Genomic DNA, 21,397 nt, shown 5'->3' with positions numbered 1-21,397 from the left:
TGTCTCTGCCCTGCACTGTGAAAGGAGAGGAGTCATGTCAACAGAGTGCTCTAGGGCTGTGCCTTCCCTCCTCCACAATGCTGGCTCCACCTCCTGTGGGGCATCTGATGGTTCTGCCCTGCACTGTGAAAGGAAGGAAAGAATCATGTCAACAGAGTGCCCTGGAACTGGTTTGGACTAGGCAAAGGCCCCTCTGCCCTCAGAGGACAAATGATTCTGGGTTATAAGTAATGGGACCCTGATCCCAAGACATTAGATCACTTTTGGACAACAAGAAGAAACCTTTGCTAAGGAATGGAACCAGAGAGACTGAGGAGAGACTATCCCTAAGCTGAATTGCTGCTTGGGGGATTGGCCTGCAGTGGTTGCCTGACTGCCAAAGAAAGGAGAGAGGAACTTTATGTACTTTTCATCAACTTGTAAGGATCTCCAAGGGCTTGGAACAGAGCTTGCCTCCTGCTCAAGTCTCAGGGACAACAGACTTCACCCACCAGCTCCCCAAGAGTTCTCTGGAAGTGTCTGCAGTTGTGCTGGACTTTTTGAGGACTTGAGTGTCGCAAGGAGCTGGAAGCGCAACTCAAGAACAGGAAGCGTGTCGCCGAACTGCAGCTGCCGCTTCACAACACGAAGTGCCTCGCATCGCCTGAGAAGAGGATCGACGTTGCAGCAGATGCCGCCGCATCACAGGGAAGTGTGTCGCAGGATAAGAGGATCAACGTCAAATCAGACGCCGCCGCATCTCCGAGAAGCGTGTCGCAGGGCCTGTCGCGGCTCATCGCCGGAGAAGAGGATTGACGTCGCCGCATCTCTGGGAAGAGTGTCACAGGGTCTGTCGCGGCTCGCATCGTTGTTGAAGCAACTTGCATTACCAGGAGAGAGGATCGACGTTGCAGCAGATGCCGCCGCATCACTGGGAAGCGGGTTGAAGAGCCTGTCGCGGCTCGCATCATGTAAAGCATCTCACATCGCCAGAGAAGAGGATCGACGTTGCAGCAGATTCTGCCGCATCACCGGGAAGCGTGTCGCATCAAGGAGAAAGTGCCATCTTTATTTCTTTGCCGCATCACAGGGAAGTGTGTCGCAGGATAAGAGGATCGACGTCGCATCAGACGCCGCCGCATCTCCGAGAAGCGTGTCGCAGGGCCTGTCGCGGCTCATCGCCGGAGAAGAGGATTGACGTCGCCGCATCACCGGGAAGAGTGTCACAGGGTCTGTCGCGGCTCGCATCGTTGTTGAAGCAACTTGCATTACCAGGAGAGAGGATCGACGTTGCAGCAGATGCCGCCGCATCACTGGGAAGCGGGTTGAAGGGCCTGTCGCGGCTCGCATCATGTAAAGCATCTCGATTCGCCGGAGAAGAAGATCAATGTTGCAGCAGATTCTGCTGCATCACCGGGAAGCATGTCGCATCAAGGAGAAAGTGCCATCTTTATTTCTTTGCACCATATCTTCAATGCATCAGCGTCCTTGCTTGTAAGGGACTACCACATCACCTTTCCTGCAACACTTTTGTTGCCCTTCGTGTCGCATCTTAAGGTGCATTGACTCAAAGTGTTGCATTTTAAGAACTAAAGAGACCTAAGCTAATTCTACCGTTTTAAGTACAGTATTGTGGTTGTGTGTGGTCTTTTGATAAGTCTATATAAAGAATACGTATTTTTGATATAAAACCTGTGTGGTGTCAATCTGTAGTGTTGTCACTTGATTACTGTATGTATTCACAAATGCTTAACATACTGCCTCCGAGATTAGCCTTTCTTTTCGTACCAAGCTATCAAGGGGGTGAGCAGGGGTTATTTTAGGAGTGTACCCCCTTACCCTGACTGGAGGCAAGGGTCCCTATTTGTCACAAGTACCTACCTGTGCCAACTAGAGACCCCCAAATCTAACAGTGTCTATTTGTAGTATTATCACTGTATTACTATATGTGTTCACAAATGCTTTACACACTGCCTCTGAGATAAGCCTGTCTGCTCATGCCAAGCTACCAAGGGGTGAGCAGGATTTACTTTAGAAGTGCATCCCCTTTACCCTGACTAGGAAGAAGGGTCCCTACTTGGACAAAGGTACGTACCTCTGCCTAAATTTAAGGCTTGGATCCATGATATGTCCACTTGGCAGGAATACCTTCATATGTATGCAGAACAACTGCCGCTGAAATCTCGTCCCAAGGATATTTGGGGGCCCCTGACACCCTATCTACTGAGTCAGCATACAGATGGTGAGAGGGTGGAGGCAGCGGGGGGGATTTATAGGAGATGTGAATTTGGTATGTGACGGTGTAGGGAATGATGATGAGTATACAAGTGTTGTGGGGTGGGGCTGCATGTGGGCCGTGGGTGGGATGGTAAGCTCAGCGACAGAAAGTAAACATTTGCCACTACTCAAGAGACATGGCCTCGCTTGACGAGAGGACTTCCGAATTTTGAACTTCTATATTGCTATCCTGGTCGAACTTGTCTGCGCTTGGTTGGAGTATGCGGGGTTCTGTGGGGTGGGTTTGCGGGGGGTGGGGAGGAATGGGGAGGATAGAAGGGGAAAGTACTCTACTGACACTGTATTTATGGCGTTGGTTTAACTTGATGACAGACAATTTGCATAGTTCTGTACAGAATGCTATATAATACAATAAAAAACTTTGAAAAAAAACAATATTTCTATTGGGGCACAAACAACAGTCAATTATTCAATCAATCAAGATTTAGGAAGCACAGCAAATTACCCGCGAGGGTATCCATACGCTGAGGGCTGCCAGTGCCGGTGGATCAGTTGACCAGCCAAGTCTTCAGTTCCTTCCTGAATTGTAGAAAAGAGGGTGAGTTTCAGAGGTGAAAGGGAAGGCCATTTTAGGACTTGGCAGCAAAAGAGTGTCCTCCACTGTTGCTTCGGTGGATCAGGAGTGTGAGCGAGGGAGAGGGAGGTGGAGTGCAGGTGTCTGGAGGGTTGGTGGAAGTTCAGCGGCAGTTGATGTATGCTGGTCCTTGATCGTGTAGAGCTTTTGTAGGCATGGCTTAGCATCATGAATTGGCATCTCTTCTGGATCGGGAGCCAGTGGAGCTTCTTGAGATGGGGAGTGATGTGGGTCCATTTGGCGAGGTTGAGGATGAGTCTGGCTGCTGCATTCTGTATGGTCTGCCATCTCTTCAGGAGGTAGTTGGTGAGACCCATTGTTAGACCTAGCACCCTTGGTGTGGGTTTCCCCTGTATTTTTGCCTTTGCCTCCTGTGCTCTTACTGTGTGTTGGACTTCGTGTTTGCTGGTCTAGATGCTTTGGGCACTTTGCCACTGCTGTTCAGTGACAAAGTGCAAGTGCTCTCTGTAAATTGTGTTTATGGATTGGTAATTCCATGTTTGGCCTATTTGATTTACTGGTAAGTCCCTAGTACAGTGCACTGTGTGTGCCTAGGGCCTGTAAATCAAATGCTGCTAGTGGGTATGCAGCACTGATTGTGCCACCCACATGAGCAGCCTGTAAATGTAACTCAGACATGTCACTGCAGTGCCTGTGGGCAGTTTGGTATTGCCATGTCAACCTAACCCTCCCTTTTCTTACATAGAAGACACCCTAAGGTAGGACCAAGGTAGTCCCATGGGCAGGGCGCAGTGTATGTGAAAAGTAGGACATGTACTGAGGTGTGTGACATGTCCTGATAGTGAAATACAGTGTATTTCATTTTTCACTTTTGAAAGGCTATCTGTCCCATAGAATAGAATGGGAGTTCATTTACATCTTATAAATATAACTTTCCATTGGGACAAAGTAGGAAGGTAAAGTATGCCTAACGTCTGAATGTAAATATGCATCTTTTAGTAAGGATGATTTTTACAATTTTTACATTCTGTGTTGGAAAATACCACTTTTAGAAAGTAGGTATTTTCTTACTTAGCCATCCTATGTGCCTCTGCTTGATTTGTGTATTGACTGTCTGGCTTTGGAGTGACAGGGGCTGGGGATGTGCAGTCTGTCTAGACAGCCATTGGGGTGTGGGGTGTCCTGCCTTTCCAGGGTAAGTCAGGGCTGGGCTGAATAGACCGGGGCTGCATTCAGAGTAGAGGCAGGAGATTTCTTTCACACCTAAATGGACCTGATCTGCCTTGGACAATGCTGTCTCCACCTCCTGCCAGGAAGATGCACTCGAGAGGGCAGGACTGGTTTTGGCTGGGCAAAGAGCTACTCTGCCAACAGAGAAAAAAGGAATTTGTGCTATAAAAAATGAGGCCCAAACCCCAGACTTTTAGATCACTTCTTGGATTCAAGACGAACCATTGCCAAGGAGAAGAGGTTGAGAAACTGATGGAGAAGTACTGCCCCTTTGCTGTGTGCTGTCTGGGGTTGGCCTGCAGTGGCTGTTTCTGCCAAGGAAAGGTCACGGACATTGCTGTGTGCTGTATCCCCTGCTTGAGGAAGATCTCAAAGGGCTTGAAGTAGAGCTTGCCTCCTGTTTGAAGACTCAGACTTCACCCCCAGCTCTCCTGAATTTCCTTGTTGGGAGTTCTAACCTGCCAAGAGGTGCCTGTTGCTGTTCTGGTCCTCTGGAGGTTGTTCTTGCTGTTGGGAGCTGAAGTAATGGAACGACAAAAAAGTGTGGCTCATCCGCACCTGTTTCCGATGCATTGCCAAAGAAACCGACACAGCACCTTTCCATGGTGGGAGAAACCGCTGCACGACACACCGAGTGCACTGATTTACTAAGTCCGAGATCACTGCACCAGTTCCGATGCAGGCCCTGCTGTGCGGCTGCAAGAACCAACTCATCGTGGGACTGTGGCAGGAAAAACCAATGCAGCGCCAGTGCCGCTGGCACATAAAGAACCGACGCATCCCCAATCCTCACACATCACACCGGGGCTCCAAGTCTATATCAACACGCTGGGCTGCAGTAAGAAACCGACTCATCACCTCCCCACACAGTAACAAACTGACGCATCACCTCTCCTTCATTAAGGAACCGATGCATCACCTCCCCAGCATGGCAGTAAGGAACTGATGCATCACTTCCCCTGGAGTAATGAACCGATTTATCACCTTCCCTGTGGGTAAGGAACTGATGCATCACCCTTCCTGCGGCTGTTTTTGTTTATGATTTTGACTCATCCAAGGTACTTTGTGCTGAAAGTGTTCCATCTATAATTTGCTATGGACAGAAATGTTTCTACCTTTTAAAAGTCATATTTTGATTACTGTATTGTGGATTTTTGACATGTTGGTCTTGTTTGGTTTAGATAAAGATTACTTATTTTTCTAAACTGATGTGGTGTCCATTTGTAGTGTTTTCGCTGTGTTACTGTATGTGTGCACAAATGCTTTACACACTGCATCTGAGCTAAGCCTGTCTGTTCGTGCCAAGCTATCTAGGGGGTGTGCAGGGGTTATTTTAGGTGTATATCCCCCTTACCCTGACTAGAAGCAAGGGCCCTTATTTGGACAACGGTACCTACCTCTACCAACTAGAGACCCCCATTTCTAACAGCCTCCCACAGAATTCAACTGGAAAGGAGTGTCTCCTTTCACAACTACATCTCCTTGTCCACTTTGAAGTGGGGCCACCATTGGGGGTGTTTGGTAATTTTTGCTGAGGCAGCACCTGTTGTGCTTGAGACAGTATTGGTGGCTGTGTATTTTGGGATGGTGGCTGCGGCACATATATGATTTGCATATTTGATTGTGGCTGTACTGCTATGTATCCTGGTTGATTATAGAGTCCTGCTCTTCCACTTTCCTCATCTCATCTTATAGTTTTGCAGTTTCTAGTAAAATGGCCAAAACTCCTTTGAGGACCCATCCTACCGTTTCCTATTCCTCTACTATTTCCCTGAATCTCTACATTATCCTGCTGTTGTGAGTGCTGTTGTTGGGTGGCACCTGGGACTGAACCTACAGACATTGCAGTAATTTGAGTGATGGCTACCACTACAGCTCCTTCTACTGCTCCTTTCTTTGCCAATTTCTGATGCACTAACTTGGCTGCTGCTTTCTCTGTCACCTCCTGTTTGTTCCTTTCTTTTTCCTGATTTTTCTTGCAAAAATGGATAATGTGCACTTGTATTTCTGTCCAGGACTTGGCTTCTAGTATCACTATGTTATCTAGGCTGTCCTGCATGTCAGAGGGCAACCATTTTTAACTACATGATAAAATAATATTGCATTGCCTCCCGTTACTTTCCAATCCAGACCTACTTTCTGGGTCCATCTTTCTTTCATCCTATTAAGGAACTGAGCGGGATCCTCATCTGGCTGCATTGTCTAGCCTATCAGGATACAATTTGCTTAGCTGATCCAAAACTACTGTTCTAACCAAATTGAATGGAGATCGATCACATCTAGTACCGGTGTGGGTAACATTTCTCACTCCAACCTTTTGAAATACAGTGTCTGTTTCATCTCCTATAAGAGAACTATGCAGACTCTTTATATCCCCTTCTGCTAAGGTGAAACCTGTGGTTTGTTTTTCAAAAGCTCTAATCCGTTTCACCCACTCCCTCTGTAAGCAGTGACCACAGATTTCTGGGATTTTCCTTATCCATCTGTGGCCAAGGAACATAATGAGGGTCCCCAGGTCCCTTGCGTATCAGGGGCATTTGATGTAAGGGAGTGGTTGAATGCTGGGGATTTTGCTGTCTGGCGTTCTTCTGCCATACATGTAACATTTTTTGCATGTAGGGGTTATCCCAGTCTAGGTCTCCCTCACCATAAAGAATGCAATTTTCAGCATTCAGCATATCACATGGGTCAAAGGACCCTTTTTGTGGCCATGGTCTTATTTGTGAAGCTAGCCGCTCAGTCCACTATACTAAATTGTCTACATATGGCATAACATTGTACCAGCTATTCTCTTAATCAGTGACTATCTCACTAGGAGTGAGATCTGTGTGGCGCAAAATTGATTGATAACTTATTTGTTGCACTGCTACATCATGCAGTGTCAATCCTATAAAAAATCTTACAGCATCCAATCCTGGGGTCTGGCTGGCCATGTGTTCCCTGAAACTTTAATTGCTCAAGCTCTATGGCTCGAGTTTTTCTACCTCTAGAAAGCATATTGCACTCTCCTTCTCTAATAGCAACACAATTAGGCAATCCTTTTATACTTTTTGTATGATCTAAATCAATAAGGGGTATTTCTTGGATATCAACATCATGGGTGGGGTGCCTTGCTTTTGGGGGTTAAAGCATTTTACCTATGCTATCCACACGCTTGAGTATAGACTCTATCCTATTTGTTATTCTCCTAAAATCGCCTTGCATCTGTCCTGACAAATCATTGTGCTATCCCTCTCTCCTCACTTCACTGTCATCTCTCGTACTCTCACACTGTGATAACCATTCTTGAACACTTTCTGTTGAAACTATAACACTCCCCTTTTCCTACTGCCAGGGTGGTAAACTGTCCAGAGTTCTTCTACAATCCTCTTCTCTTCCTTAAGCTACTGTCCATCGTGCCATACTTACAGCCATAGCCACTCCATCTTGCATCCTCTGCATCTCTTCACTGTGGGCTAGACACATGCTCTCTAATTGCCCTTCCTGTGGTATCCCTTCTCTGCAAGAAACTCAACGTTACTGAACATGTCTGTGACTGGTCATCACTATCTTCTAGACTTTGCTCTTCTCTTTTACCCTACTAGGGAGAGTGGCTGGATCAAGATGCATTCATTACAAACTTCACTTCTAGTTGTCCTGGAAACAGGGAGTCACCCACCCTTGTTTGCTACCTAGGTGTACCCGCATTTTTTGGGTTTGGCGTTTGTGGGTGACATTAGGGATAGCTTTTGGAGATTGTGTAGGGGGTCTCAATTTCAGGGTTCTTAAATACCACTATGGTTTCTTGTAGCTGCACCAGTAGGTAGATACTACTTACCTTGTGAGAGGTGCTAATTGGATCATTTGGGTGTGGCAGAACAGACAGGGTACTAGTGGCATTATTTTTTGAGGAGCACTTGGACTTTTCACAAAAATAAACTTGCCATAAAAATAAAGTAGCTTCTCTCTTCTGTTATTTGGCTCCTGCATATTAATACTTCTGAGATCTGTAATAACATGCTCAGTTATTTTATTATCAAATGTTCCTTCTTTTGGCCAGAGATACATGTGCTTTTGGGTGGCTTTAAATCACTCTAGGCTAAATATTTGTATTGTTATCATATTATTTGGAAAAGGCCCTCTACATATGTGTTAAGGGAGTCTCCATAGCTAGTCGTATTTCCAATACTTTCTACTATTTAACATTCTTACCTATCTGATCATATATTACTTCATTTAGAAAATGTGCAAGAATCTTTAGAAAACTGGAAGATTCATCAACTTTTGTCTTACCACTTATGTGAAGCACATTAAAATAACATTTTGCAAGTTATACATCATTACACAACAGCATCATACTGTGGACAAATTTCCTTCATACATGCACACACTCACCATCAGCATAAAAATATGAACTCTTCTACTTTTCTTCAACATTAAAAAGCGTTTCCTATTCTACTCGGTAAATACAATTGCTAACCTGTGGTCACTTCCCTCTGTGCTTAGAGGGGATTTTTTTTCTCAAACCATGTGTCTTTGAGACCATGGAGTGACTGCCAGACATTAGGTCCAGGACGGTAACTTGAGTGTTTAGATTGTACCTGGAGGTAAAGGTTAGCGATACAAGCTTTTCAGCTGTCCCTCTGTGTCAAGCATTGGAACACATATTGGCACCTCCCAATTTCAAATGAACCACATTGACCACATCAAATGTTATATTGGGCACCTTAATCAACATTTTCTATTCAACTCAATAAATGCAACTGTCTGTTAAATACAACTCACACCCCTGGTCACTTCCTCTTTAAGGAGGAAGTGACCAGGGGGTTGATCAAACTCGAGAGCTGATATTGAAAAAAGTCTTGGGGATGGAGGTCGCTACAGTGATCACTAAATACCTCTATTTGCATGTGCAATGGGTATGGATAGTTCTACATTGCCCCCCTCCCCTGCCGAAATTCTCATGCCGGTGTGAAAAGACTCCGCCCCACTAATGTTCAAATATCATCTAGTTTACGTATAGTACCTTGAGGGGGCTTCCCGGCAAGGGGCGTTCAGCGTGCACTATCAGCTCTCGAGTTTGATCAACCGTAACCGTCAGCTTACTAGGAATGCAGTCTATACAAGCCTGCCACGCATTAGATATTGCTATGGGTACCTATATCTTAACTTGCAGCTTATATCTGTATATATCTTAACCTTGGGTGTATACTTGATGACTTTCTCTTTCTTAATTTTGGTTTTCGACAACTAGGTTTTTTCTGCAATCACGTGCGGTACATTACCTTACATATCTTTTTATTTACTATGTATAGGGGTCCAGGATTCACAGACACCCTGTCCATCACAGGTTACATCTTCAGCCAATCCGGGGGACATGAACATCCATTCCATTCGGACCTGAGCGGCATACTTTTTCTCAGGTACCAGACAGTCTCCCTTGGTTACAAATAAAGCCATATGGGACCATTCCACCTTGGTCTTTGCTTACCCAGCCCCTCCCCTTCTCATTCAATGCTAAGAGTATATCCTGTGTTAGGGAATGCCTGCACTTACATCTTACAAGCACTCCTTGCGCATAGGGTTCCTTTTTAAGTAGAGCATCATTGATAGCGTGTATGTTGGGACTATATTCACCCTAACAGGAATAGCACGAATATGATCTTGTCTGGCAAATATATATTTGTACTGGACACCTTGCACCAAGATGGGGGATAATAGGAATCACGAATCATATTATAACATCATTTCTTTACTTTAGGAAAACATTGCGATCTATTGTGATCACTGTTACAACAGCTTCCATAGAACGACCTCCTCTAGGAACACCGCATCAACTTGACTTCTCAGTATATGGTGAGCTATGGATCATATTTATGTGGTCACTTTTTCGTGATACTCTAAGACTGTCGGGGTCACTGAGGCTGTGGACTTTTTCACTTTAAAGGGGTGTTTTTAATGGTTTTATTTTCACGTGTGGCTTATACTTGCACAGTTGGGACTATGGTCTTCTCGACTACACACTATCTTTGTGGACACAGTAAACCTCATGCATGTTATAATTACTCAACTCCTACCAGGTATCTGTCTCTCCAATAGCCTGGTGTCCCTCTTCACCAGCTCTAAGCATTATTGCTTAAACTGGTTGTATGGTTGCAATGCACTGGTGAGGGAGCATATGCATCCGTAAGGGGATAAGTAGCTCTGTCATATGGCAGACATCAAATCTGTCCAATATGTCTGGATCTATTGGTTTGTTTCTTAAATTTCGCTAGTCTCTTTGTAAAGATTACATCTTCCTATGTACTAGCTTGGACATGTTCCATTTTACATGTAATTTTAGGCATAAGACGAACTAAATACTTATGCATGTAAATGTCTTTTTCAGCCCTGACGAAATTCCCTAGGCACATTTGGGAATGAAACGCGTTGGCTGTGCCGTTTTATGTGAATGAAAATAAAGAACATTTATAAGAAAACAACAGAAGATCTACATTCTTAATGGACTTTTGTGCTACTAACTTCCTTGAGTGCGCCTCTCTACTCCTTTTTCTATTGCTTTCCCTACTGTTGCACTCTTTGGAGTGGGAATAGTAATTTTTACCCGTACGCTATCCAATGCTTTCCCTACTGTTGCACTCTTTGGAGTGGGAATAGTAATTTTAACCCCTACGCTATCCAACGCTTTCCCTACTGTTGCACTCTTTGGAGTGGGAATAGTAATTTTTACCCCTACGCTATGCAACGCTTTCCCTACTGTTCCACTCACCTGAGTGGGAATAGTAATTTTAACCCCTACGCTATCCAACGCTTTCCCTACTGTTGCACTTTTTGGAGTGGGAATAGTAATTTTTACCCCTACGCTATCCAACGCTTTCCCTACTGTTGCACTCACTGGAGTGGGAATAGTAATTTTTACCTCTAAGCTATCCAATGCTTTCCCTACTGTTGCACCCACTGGAGTGGGAATAGTAATTTTTACCCCTACGCTATCCAACGCTTTCCCTACTGTTGCACCCACTGGAGTGGGAATAGTAATTTTTACCCCTACGCTATCCAACGCTTTCCCTACTGTTGCACCCACTGGAGTGGGAATAGTAATTTGTACCCCTACGCTATCCAATGCTTTCCCTACTGTTGCACTCACTGGAGAGGGAATAGTAATTTTTACCCCTACGCTATCCAATGCTTTCCCTACTGTTGCACTCTTTGGAGTGGGAATAGTAATTTTTACCCCTACGCTATCCAACGCTTTCCCTACTGTTGCACTCACTGGAGTGGGAATAGTAATTTTTACCCCTACGCTATCCAACGCTTTCCCTACTGTTGCACTCTCTGGAGTGGGAATAGTAATATTTACACTTCCGCTATCCTACGGTAATAATATTGATTATTATTTAATTATATAATGTTACTATATATATATGTTTTAACAAATATGATTGTAATTTTTTTTATAACTTTCATTAAATATTTAATTATTATAAGGTAATTTAAGTATTTTTAAGTATATTTTAGTAATTAATTTTTAATATTAATTTAATTTAACTGTTTTTAATAAAGTCGATATTTTAATTAACTATATTTTTGTAAACGATATTTTGTAGTCGATATTTGTGTACTTACCTGTTTGTAGATACAAACTCGATATTCTGTCTGTCGATATTTTGTCGACGATATTTTTTCAACTCGATATTATGTCCCTCGATATTATATCAGTGATCCATCCCAAAGGAACGCAAAGTCAAGCTATAAGCTACTTTGTGATACTTTTCGTCAAGGTAGAGTTCTATGAGTGGTACATGGGCATTGCCATACAACCACACATGGGTTTTGACCTAAATCCTTGTCTACCAACATTTGTAGGTATGGTATAGGACCAAAATCTTACGTCTCCTCGAAGAAGGTATAACGAGAAGAAATGTTTTCCATTGTCCTCATTTATTTTCTTTCCTCTTTGCATTTGTGCCGCATGGTGCTGCACATTTACTAAGTGTGAAAAGTATTAATGGATAGTTCTACTACTAAAAGGATTCCATTCAAGTAAAAAAACTCTACTTTAGAAAATGCACACACCCTTGCACTCTGTTGCAGTGGTGTGTGCATTAGGGGATGGCAGCCACAAAGATATAACATACTTTTTCTCTCATCCTTTTGATGCACCAAAGTGCAGCAACTTTGGTTGCTGCACTGCCGTGTGTCAAATATTAGTACATTTGTCCCTGCTTATTTGAATGAGGTATGTGATAAATGCTTCTGGGCATGAGGGGATAACAGAAAAACAGCAAATAGAAAGAGTAATTGCAGAGTGCTTTGTTTCGACTGTCTGTTGTCATTGAAATTGAATTAACATTGATCCACAGCATTAGCAACAGTTCCTTATAATGATAATAATCTCCTGTTCACTTGATTTAATTACTGTTTTTGCCTGCTAAATGGTTGTTCTGAAAAGCAATCCTCATCCATTCAAAACAGACGAGCTAGTTTGATGCACCTCAGAATGAAGAGATGTTCTGGTCTGTGAGCCACAGAAAAAGCAGAGGGTAATCTCATGGTATGCCACCTAAAACATCTATGGTAGAGAACCACGTTGCCCTCTTAAAATATGAAACCATTTATATGATCTTAGGAAGAGGAAAACGACCTATAACATTGTTATTGTTCAGATGGCCCAAATCAATACAGAGAAAGATTTTCCCATAGCTGCAGCGTGCCACCACCACTGGTGAAAACCACTCTGAACTTTCTATTGGTTCAATTACACCAGTCTATCCAATGCCTTGGGACTTCCTCACATATGATCAATGATATAATCCTCAGTTTGTGTACGTTGGGAGTAACAATTCCCATGAGCACAATCTTGTGCTCAAAACCATCTACCATGCCCAGATGGTTGCTGAACACCTTTGGAAACCTATCCGCCACCGCCTTGCTCACAGAAATTCCTACATCCAACACTACTGTTCAGATACAGGACAATGTGTAACTTTCCTTGATCCTGCCAACCTAGTACTGATGCTCCTCTTTTCACTAAATACAGTTCACATCTTGCATGTCTTCCCTGAAGTGAAAAGGACAGCCACCTAAAACCTAACATATCGATCCTCTCTCCCATGTAATTCTCTGGTTTAATGTCTGTTGTTTTTAGTTGTGAACCTACACAAATTTAGTCCTCCACACCTCCTCATTGACTATGGTAAAAGGAGAGCCTGAATCTGCATATATCCTAATGGAAACCTCTCCAATTGACATATCACACTCTGGCTTCCCTTTGGAACTCTCCTCATTTATTTTCAAAACAAACGTATCTTGTAAGCTCATTACACTGTGTTCTGTTCTCCACTTTCCTCCTCAATATAACTTACACAAACATTTCCACTCTCATATATGCATTTAACACTATTCCTTTTTTTCCTGCACATCTTTACATAGTGGTCCTAAATGGCACACATACTGCACTTTTGTCTAATCGCAGGGCACGTGCTAGATGCTCTTTACTGTCACAGTGGTAACATCTAGTTACTCTTCAGGTCTTTCTCCACTTTACGTGTCAACACCTTAAACACACACTCCATCATTTTCTAAGATTGTTTTAATTCTGTGGCACATCTACCCAAGATTTCTGCTTTGCATACTATTGCTAATACCTCCTCTAGTGGTGAATCTCCATTGATCTAAAGATGTTCTTGGATAGCTGGATTATTAGCGGGCATGAGAAGTTGGTCTCTACTTAAATCATCATGTATAATGCCAAACTTACAATCTATGGCTAGCTTCTTCAATTCAACCACAAGGTCATCAGCAGATTCCATTTTGCATTGTTTGCGTTGAAAAAACTAGAATCTCATGGTACCAATACATACTTTAGGTGCAAATTATTTATCCAAGTCTTTCAGCACAGCCACAAACACATTGTCATCTCCACTTACAGTAGCCTAGGCATATGACTGTACCTCTTCAATCCTAAAGGGCCTAATGAGTGTACGAGTATTCTTTTATTTTCTTCAGGTGACATTTTATCTCTCTCATCCACTGCACTATAATTCACAAAAAGTCCTTCCACTCCACACATTTCATTGATGGCTCTGCCCTGACACCTACAATGCATTTGGAGGACTAATTGAAAAGTTTTGTTGAGCCATTGTAAGTGTGCTACCAAACAGCTAAACTGGAAACCTGATATTCTTCCTCCCAACATAGTGTTAACTTAGCAAATATGACCCCAAGTATTAAGACACAAACATGTCTCGTCAAAAATGCTGCAAAAATGTAATTATAATAGTAAAAAAAAATAAGGGTCAATACCCTCACCTGTTTCCTGAATGCTGAGTACACATGAAAATTCTCATGTGACAGGCTTGTAACTAAAGCTGTGCCTGTCAGGGTGCAACCACAGTCCTCCATCTCAGGGAAGCTGTGCCAACCAGTGATAGGCTTGGAAAAAACTTCAGTTGTAGTGTGGGCGGATACTAACAAGATGTGTCTGTCAGCGTGACAGGCCATTAAAATAATTGAAATGCCTTTATTTGACCTTCTGTTGGCCTGCACTACACGCTAAAGCATTTGGACGATAACCCCATATCAAGGATGGTGCCCTATCACGTAGCGTCACATCATGTAACCCTATGTAAGACGCGTTACAAGCGCCGGTAAGGACCAGCAGCCATAATAATGGCAGAACGCAGGCTGCAACGCACGCTCTCCACAGGAGTCCATGCACCTTTGCTCAAAAAATGCAGCTGAGTAACCACACACAACTGTAAAGTACACAGGTCAGCAATGTTTCTTACATGCCACATGCCTTTGCCCGCAGCTCCCTTACCGGTGAAAGACAGGAGATAACCAAGCAGTAATAACCTCACTGTGGCTTTCCCCAAGGTGGTCTGAAAGTCTGTGTAATCATGTTGAGTTCGAGAATAGTCATACAGGTTTAACTCGTCGCCAAATTGTTGTGTGCACACTTTCATTGGTCACGCATATATCATACGGGTAGTGTGTGTTGAGTAAGGCATTTATTTCTAACACGGTATTGAGGAAACAGGTCTGTTCTGCAACACTGCCACAACCAGCTGTCAAACACAAAATGCTGGCCAGTGGAACGTCCCCAAGGATGACATATGCATCGTTCTGTGGTGTCATGCACAACACGAAATAAGCAAAGCTAACATTGAGTGGTAAGTTTTAATAGCCTTATTGCCCTTCTGCCTTGATCTATACCAGTTGTTAAAGACCCTTTCCTTCGTTATATATTATAACTAAAGTACAGGGCTGTTAACAACTGGTATGGTCCTTGGCAGCAGGCTTTAAGGCAATAGTATAACACTTTTCAAGGAAAATAAACAAAGTATATAGCTCAGTCAAATGCCACCTTGTCACAAACTCTCCTACAAAGCTTCATTCAGTTGCGGACACATTTGTGACATCTTGCACCATCTCCTCAGATCCAATCAGTACACTGGTCAGTTTAAAAAACTGGATATATTAAATGGATCAAAGACCATTGATATAGGGATTTGGTTCAGTTAGTAAATGAAAAGACAACTACTTTTTAGAGCTATGCTTGAAGTAGGTATCCAGGTCCAAGGAAGAGAGACATAATGATAGAGGAGACAATGGGGTTTACCATTAAATGTGACCACTTTTATTGAGCTTGTCATGAAATGACCACAAATAATTGATCACTGAATATGCTTCACTTGGGCATGCTTTATGCAGGTACTATGTGATTGTCTGCTAGACTGTTAGAGGTGTTAATGGTGTGTTCTGTGTAGTGTATCTCTTTAATGGAATATTCATTGATGACTGTGGGTTACTGGCCTTAGTGTAAGGGGGTTAATGAGTGGTGAACTACAAAGAACAGTTCTCTGCTGTAATGTGATTTTTGGAGATGGTGTCTTGATAGAGGTTAGCTTTGGCCTGTGTGCTCATTAATTTGCATTTAGCTCATGTAAATTATTTAGTGATTAGGTTTAATGCCCTAGTTACAGGCAGGCTGGAAAAGCTTTGAGGTATTTATTGCACCTGGTAAATTCCAACACTGTGTGTTTTTGCAAACCATTTATTGTGGTTGTATGCATAACAAATGTTTAACTGAAATCAGCAGTTGTACACAGCTGAACATATGCTGTTTGAGATTTCTTAAAATCAAGTTGTAAAACATTTTAGAAAAAGTAATGGTAGGCTTGTCCCATACTCATTTAATAAAAATATTATTTTTTTCTTCTCTGCAGATTATGTCAGTGAGTCAAAATGACCCTGTCTATTAACAGTACATCCTCGCCCCTCGTCTCAAACTTCAGCTTCCTGGACAGCTTTGCAGAACTCGTGGGTCAGCACAATGAAACAGCAGCAATACTTGGCAGCTATGACCGCTCCGAAATGAACGAGAGTTTCCCCTTGAAAATAGTAGAAGCAAATCAGTCACAACAAAACAATGGCACTGATCCTCTTGGTGGGCATCCAGTGTGGCAAGTGGTGGTGATTGTTTTTCTCACCGGCATCTTGTCCCTGGTCACCATCATAGGAAACATTCTGGTGATAGTGGCCTTCAAAGTCAATAAGCAACTAAAGACAGTGAACAACTACTTCCTTTTGAGCCTTGCCTGTGCGGATTTGATTATTGGTGTAATTTCTATGAATCTTTCCACTACCTACATCATCATGGACCGCTGGGCTATGGGCAACCTGGCCTGTGACCTGTGGCTAGCCATTGACTATGTAGCTAGTAATGCCTCCGTCATGAACCTTCTAGTAATTAGTTTTGACAGATATTTTTCTATCACAAGGCCACTTACATATAGAGCGAAACGAACAACTAAGAGAGCTGGAATGATGATTGGCCTGGCCTGGGTAATATCATTCGTGCTTTGGGCCCCCGCCATTTTGTTTTGGCAGTATTTTGTCGGTGGTCGGACGGTGGCCGAAAATAAGTGTTCGATCCAGTTCCTAACAGAGCCCGTTATCACCTTTGGGACCGCCATTGCTGCCTTTTACTTGCCTGTCACCATTATGACTATTTTGTACTGGAGGATTTACAAGGAGACAGAGAAACGCACCAAAGAGCTGGCTGGCCTGCAGGCCTCTGGGAGCAAAGCTGAGACAGTGCGCTTCATGCGCAAGACCGGAAGCTCCAGGAGCTGCAGCAGTTATGAATTACAGCAACAGCAGAGCATTAAACGTTCCTCCAGGAGGAAATTTGGCATTTGCAACTTTTGGCCTATGTTGAAGAGCTGGAAACCAGAAGCAGAGCATACCGACCAGGATCACAGCAGCAGCGACAGCTGGAACAACAATGACGCAAATGCTTCTGCTGAGAATTCCGCTTCTTCCGATGAAGAGGACATGCCCGTGCAGACCAGGGCTATATATTCCATTGTGCTCAAGTTGCCCGGCCACAGCTCGATCCTGAACGCCACCAAGCTACCATCTTCGGATGACCTGAATGCATCTGGCGACGAGCTTCAAAAATCAGACAACGAGGCCAAAGAGCGGCGGCCGAAGAAGCTGCACTCTCAGAAGAGCCTAGAAGATGGAAGCAGCAGCAGCCTCCAGAAAGGTTTCCACAAGCTTCCGACTGGACCGACAGGGCAGGAGGAAAAGAGTTCCCAGCTCAACTCTTCAGTGACCAAGGGAACAGCACCCCTCCCTCTCTCGTTCAAGGAAGCTGTTCTGGCGAAAAAATTTGCGGCAAAGGCAAGGAACCAGATCACCAAACGGAAACGAATGTCCCTCATCAAAGAAAAGAAAGCAGCACAGACTCTGAGTGCAATTCTTTTTGCCTTCATCATCACATGGACCCCCTACAACATTATGGTCCTTGTGAACACTTTCTGTGACAGTTGCATTCCCCAAACATATTGGAACCTGGGTTACTGGCTTTGTTACATTAATAGCACAGTAAACCCCATGTGCTACGCACTGTGTAATAAAACTTTCAGAACCACTTTCAAGATGCTGCTGTTGTGCCAGTGCGGCAAAAGAAAAAGGCGCAAGCAGCAGTACCAGCAGAGGCAGTCTGTGACTTTTCACAAAAGAAGCCCTCACCAAGCCTCCTAAAATATATCCCTGTCAGATCGGAGGGGAGCGTTGCTTTGGGACAGAGACTGATCAGTGTACAGTGTGTTTCTTGATGAAAAATGAGAGCAGGCTCCAGATTCCTATATTCTTTCAATAGATGTATGTATGTGGCAACAGAACCCACTTTGTTGGGAAAAAAATATATCAAAATGTTATGATGAAGAAAAAACTGCTCCTTATCATAAAAAAATGTTTATGTACCTCTTTTTTCCAATCTGCCCTCCACCTACAGTTTATGACATTGTTACACTCTGGTATCTCAGGTAAGCCTGTCTCACTAACAGTTGTTTTTACTCAATCGAGAATCCATTAAGTTCCTCTACAAGGCGGAAGGAGATAAGACACAAGTGAAATTAAGTTTCAATATTTCTATTGTCATGTGTATGCATGTGGCAAAATTATTCTGATAAAGGAGATCTTCCAGTCTTTTGCTCCTTGGCATCAATTTTGGCTCTCACCACACAGAATCTTCTGGAAATAAGCAAAAGATTCTTCGGAAGCAGATCGTCCCGGAAGGAAAATGGGACTCCAAAATTTATTATTCCACGTGCAATAGGATATGCACAAATACAAAACACACGTTTATAAACTCCTATTTGTAAGGGACAGGTACAACCTTAAAAAGACACCTGTTTACCTGCCTGATGGTTTTGGCCTTGTTTTCGCTTATATAGCAGCAGAAGACCGATTCAACCACAACCTCCAATCAATTTGTGACTCTTGGGAACTCTAAAGGGAACATAAGGGCTTTACACTTGTAACCACCAGTGTTTCCTGGTATTATACTGTGTGCACTTTGCATCCAAGAAAATGCTGTGCTTTTGAGTGATGTTTTAAGTTCAATATATTCACATTTTTGGAAGATCATTTTGTACTATCCTTCGAACTGACCAAATTCTGTTGCCGGCACAGGTTTGCAAAGAGTACTTCCTTTGTCATATCACATCAGTGTTGTGAACACAGAACTGGTGTACAAGCTGCTTTTTGTATTCAGTGTCCGATGGTGTTTACAGATGATTTTGACTACAGTGGAAGTGAATTCAATGGTGTCTGTGTAGATGAACTGTTAACAGTTTTGTGTTATGTTTATATGAAGAAAATATTTATACATCACCAACGTTTATTTAATGTTGATAAGTAGTACAAACGTTATGTCCTTTTAAAGTGATTCATAAAGAGGCCACCTGACCTATGAATACCTTCTAATGTATCTAGCTTTCATGTTGCTAAAAGTTAGCTATACTGTTGGTATCGAAAAAGAATACTTTTTTTATACGACTTGTATAAAATGTCTATTTAAAATAAAGTTTGTAGGCTATGGTGTCATGAATTACAGTCAGGAACAAAAAGCTAATTGTGTTGTTTGGCCCATTGTATGAAATTCTATAAAGTGAAAACAATAAATTATGTTGTTTTGTGTGCCAAATTTGCAACTAAAAAACGATTAGGGGTAGAGAAGAGGTTTCACCAACAACATTAAAACATTCGGCTACTTAAAAAAAAAAATTGAGTGGATTCACACATTACAATTGATGTAAAGAAGAAAACAATTTCATTGGAAAATCTGTCCAATGGAACAATCCATACATGGATAAAGTGCTAGTGCGATCAAATTAAAGTGACAACAATACAACCCGAAATACAGTGCAAATATCACAAAAATGAAAAAAGAGCAGCAGCCATTATACATGACATCCATAGCAGCAACTTAATCTTAGATCACTCTTGAATCGAGTAAAAGAAAAAACAATAACATTCATATTAATACAAAAGATTAGTTCCCATGTAAAAGACATAAGACGTGCATAGTAGAACAGATTAAGAACATTAGGGGGTGAGCGTACCAACAAACAATCTAGAATAAATTGTTAAAAAACCCTGACGAGGTCGCTGCAAACCTATGAAGGTACCCTATACTTTTGGCATATGCTTCTTCCCATATATATGTCCTAACCATCTTCTCATGCCAATTATGAATCAAAGGTATCTTATCAGACTTCCAATTCTGGAGAATTAGGGACCTAGCCACTGCTATAGCTATAGAGATAAATATTGCGGGTACTTTGTCAAGTGCAGGACCACTATTGAAGAACCAAATCAGACCAATTTAAGAGAAGGGGTAATTTATTGATCATTTGAAATAGTTTGGAGCAAAATTGGTGTATATCACGTCAATTAAACAAATATGAATCCAAGACCCTAACTCTAGATCCCCGCATCTGTCGCAATACTCTGAGGAAGCCGGGAACACCTTGTGCAGTCTTTTCGGCGTATAGTAGGTTAGCCATCTTGACAAACAGGCCATTCTTTTATAGTTGGCAGCTCCCAGCGCTACATGCCCTATTTCACATAAGGTCTGCCATTCTTTTTTGCTGACACAGCACCCGGTTTCTTTTAATAGCTTAGGGAAAAACTTACAAATCACTTTCTGTTCCCCCAGCTGCGATAAACAAGAATGCCAATTGCCAACTCCAGTTAGGCCCTGAGCATATATTTGGCTTAAGATACTAAAAGCCAAATTATTGGTCATGGAATAATTTGTTTTTAAAAAGCTTGAAATTTGATTAAAGCTAAACGAAAGGGCTAAAAACCTAGGGCCAGCTGCTGGGACAGTGTGTCTCTAGTGATCAAGTTTGATAGATTGAAAAAATCCCCCAAACATTCAAAGCCCGCCTCCTTTCATAATATTTGCAGGGACCCCTGACAGAGCTGTAAGCCGGAAACCTGGCAATCATCAATTTTTAAATATGAATGATATCTAGGAATTTTATGTAGTTTGAAAAATACTGCGATAAACTAGATCTGATATTATGTTATATCTAGATTTTTTCAGCAATTTCGGGGAGCAAAGAAAAACAGGTAATTTAGTTGCACTCTCAACCAGCATTGTATTTAGCACAATATTTTCAAATTTAGATGATATTGTTAGCTGAACCTAAAAAATTCAACAATGCTGCATGATAATACAACTCAAAATTTGGGAGGGTAAGCCCACCCTGAGTTGGATCTAATTGTAAAATTGCTCGCAACGTTTGTGGCTGTTTATTTGCCCAAATAAAATTTCAAATTAATTCATGTAGCTCACTAAAATAGGATTTAGGTATTTTAATATGAAGATGAAGAAACAAAAATAAAAATAATGCCTAAATGGAGTTTTTATCAGGGATACACAACGTATTAAAGTTAAAGGAATGAGAGACCATCTGTTTAATAGCCTCTTAGCTTTTTTAACTGTGCTCCCATAGTTTAGCATAAATAATTGATCATGATGTTTAGTCACAAATAAGCTTCAATATCTAA

At 42.4% G+C, this 21,397-nt stretch overlaps 1 protein-coding gene across 1 annotated transcript in view; it reads left to right on the top strand.

The window, feature by feature from the left end:
• The window catches only part of CHRM3 (cholinergic receptor muscarinic 3), a 2,680,897-nt gene extending 2,661,465 nt beyond the window's left edge, over positions 1-19,432 (top strand). The window contains exon 11 of the mRNA XM_078649289.1: positions 16,252-19,432. Coding sequence (XP_078505415.1) covers positions 16,271-18,076 — 1,806 coding nt within the window. The 5' untranslated portion in view covers positions 16,252-16,270 and the 3' untranslated portion in view covers positions 18,077-19,432. The remainder of the gene's footprint in view (positions 1-16,251) is intronic.
• Positions 19,433-21,397: the final 1,965 nt, after the last annotated feature.

The sequence above is a fragment of the Lissotriton helveticus genome, chromosome 6 (genome assembly GCF_964261635.1).
Source record: "Lissotriton helveticus chromosome 6, aLisHel1.1, whole genome shotgun sequence".
Classification (NCBI taxonomy): Eukaryota; Metazoa; Chordata; class Amphibia; order Caudata; family Salamandridae; genus Lissotriton; species Lissotriton helveticus.
The sequence above is the reverse complement of the archived record's forward strand: the minus strand, read 5'-3'. Positions and strand labels throughout refer to the sequence as shown.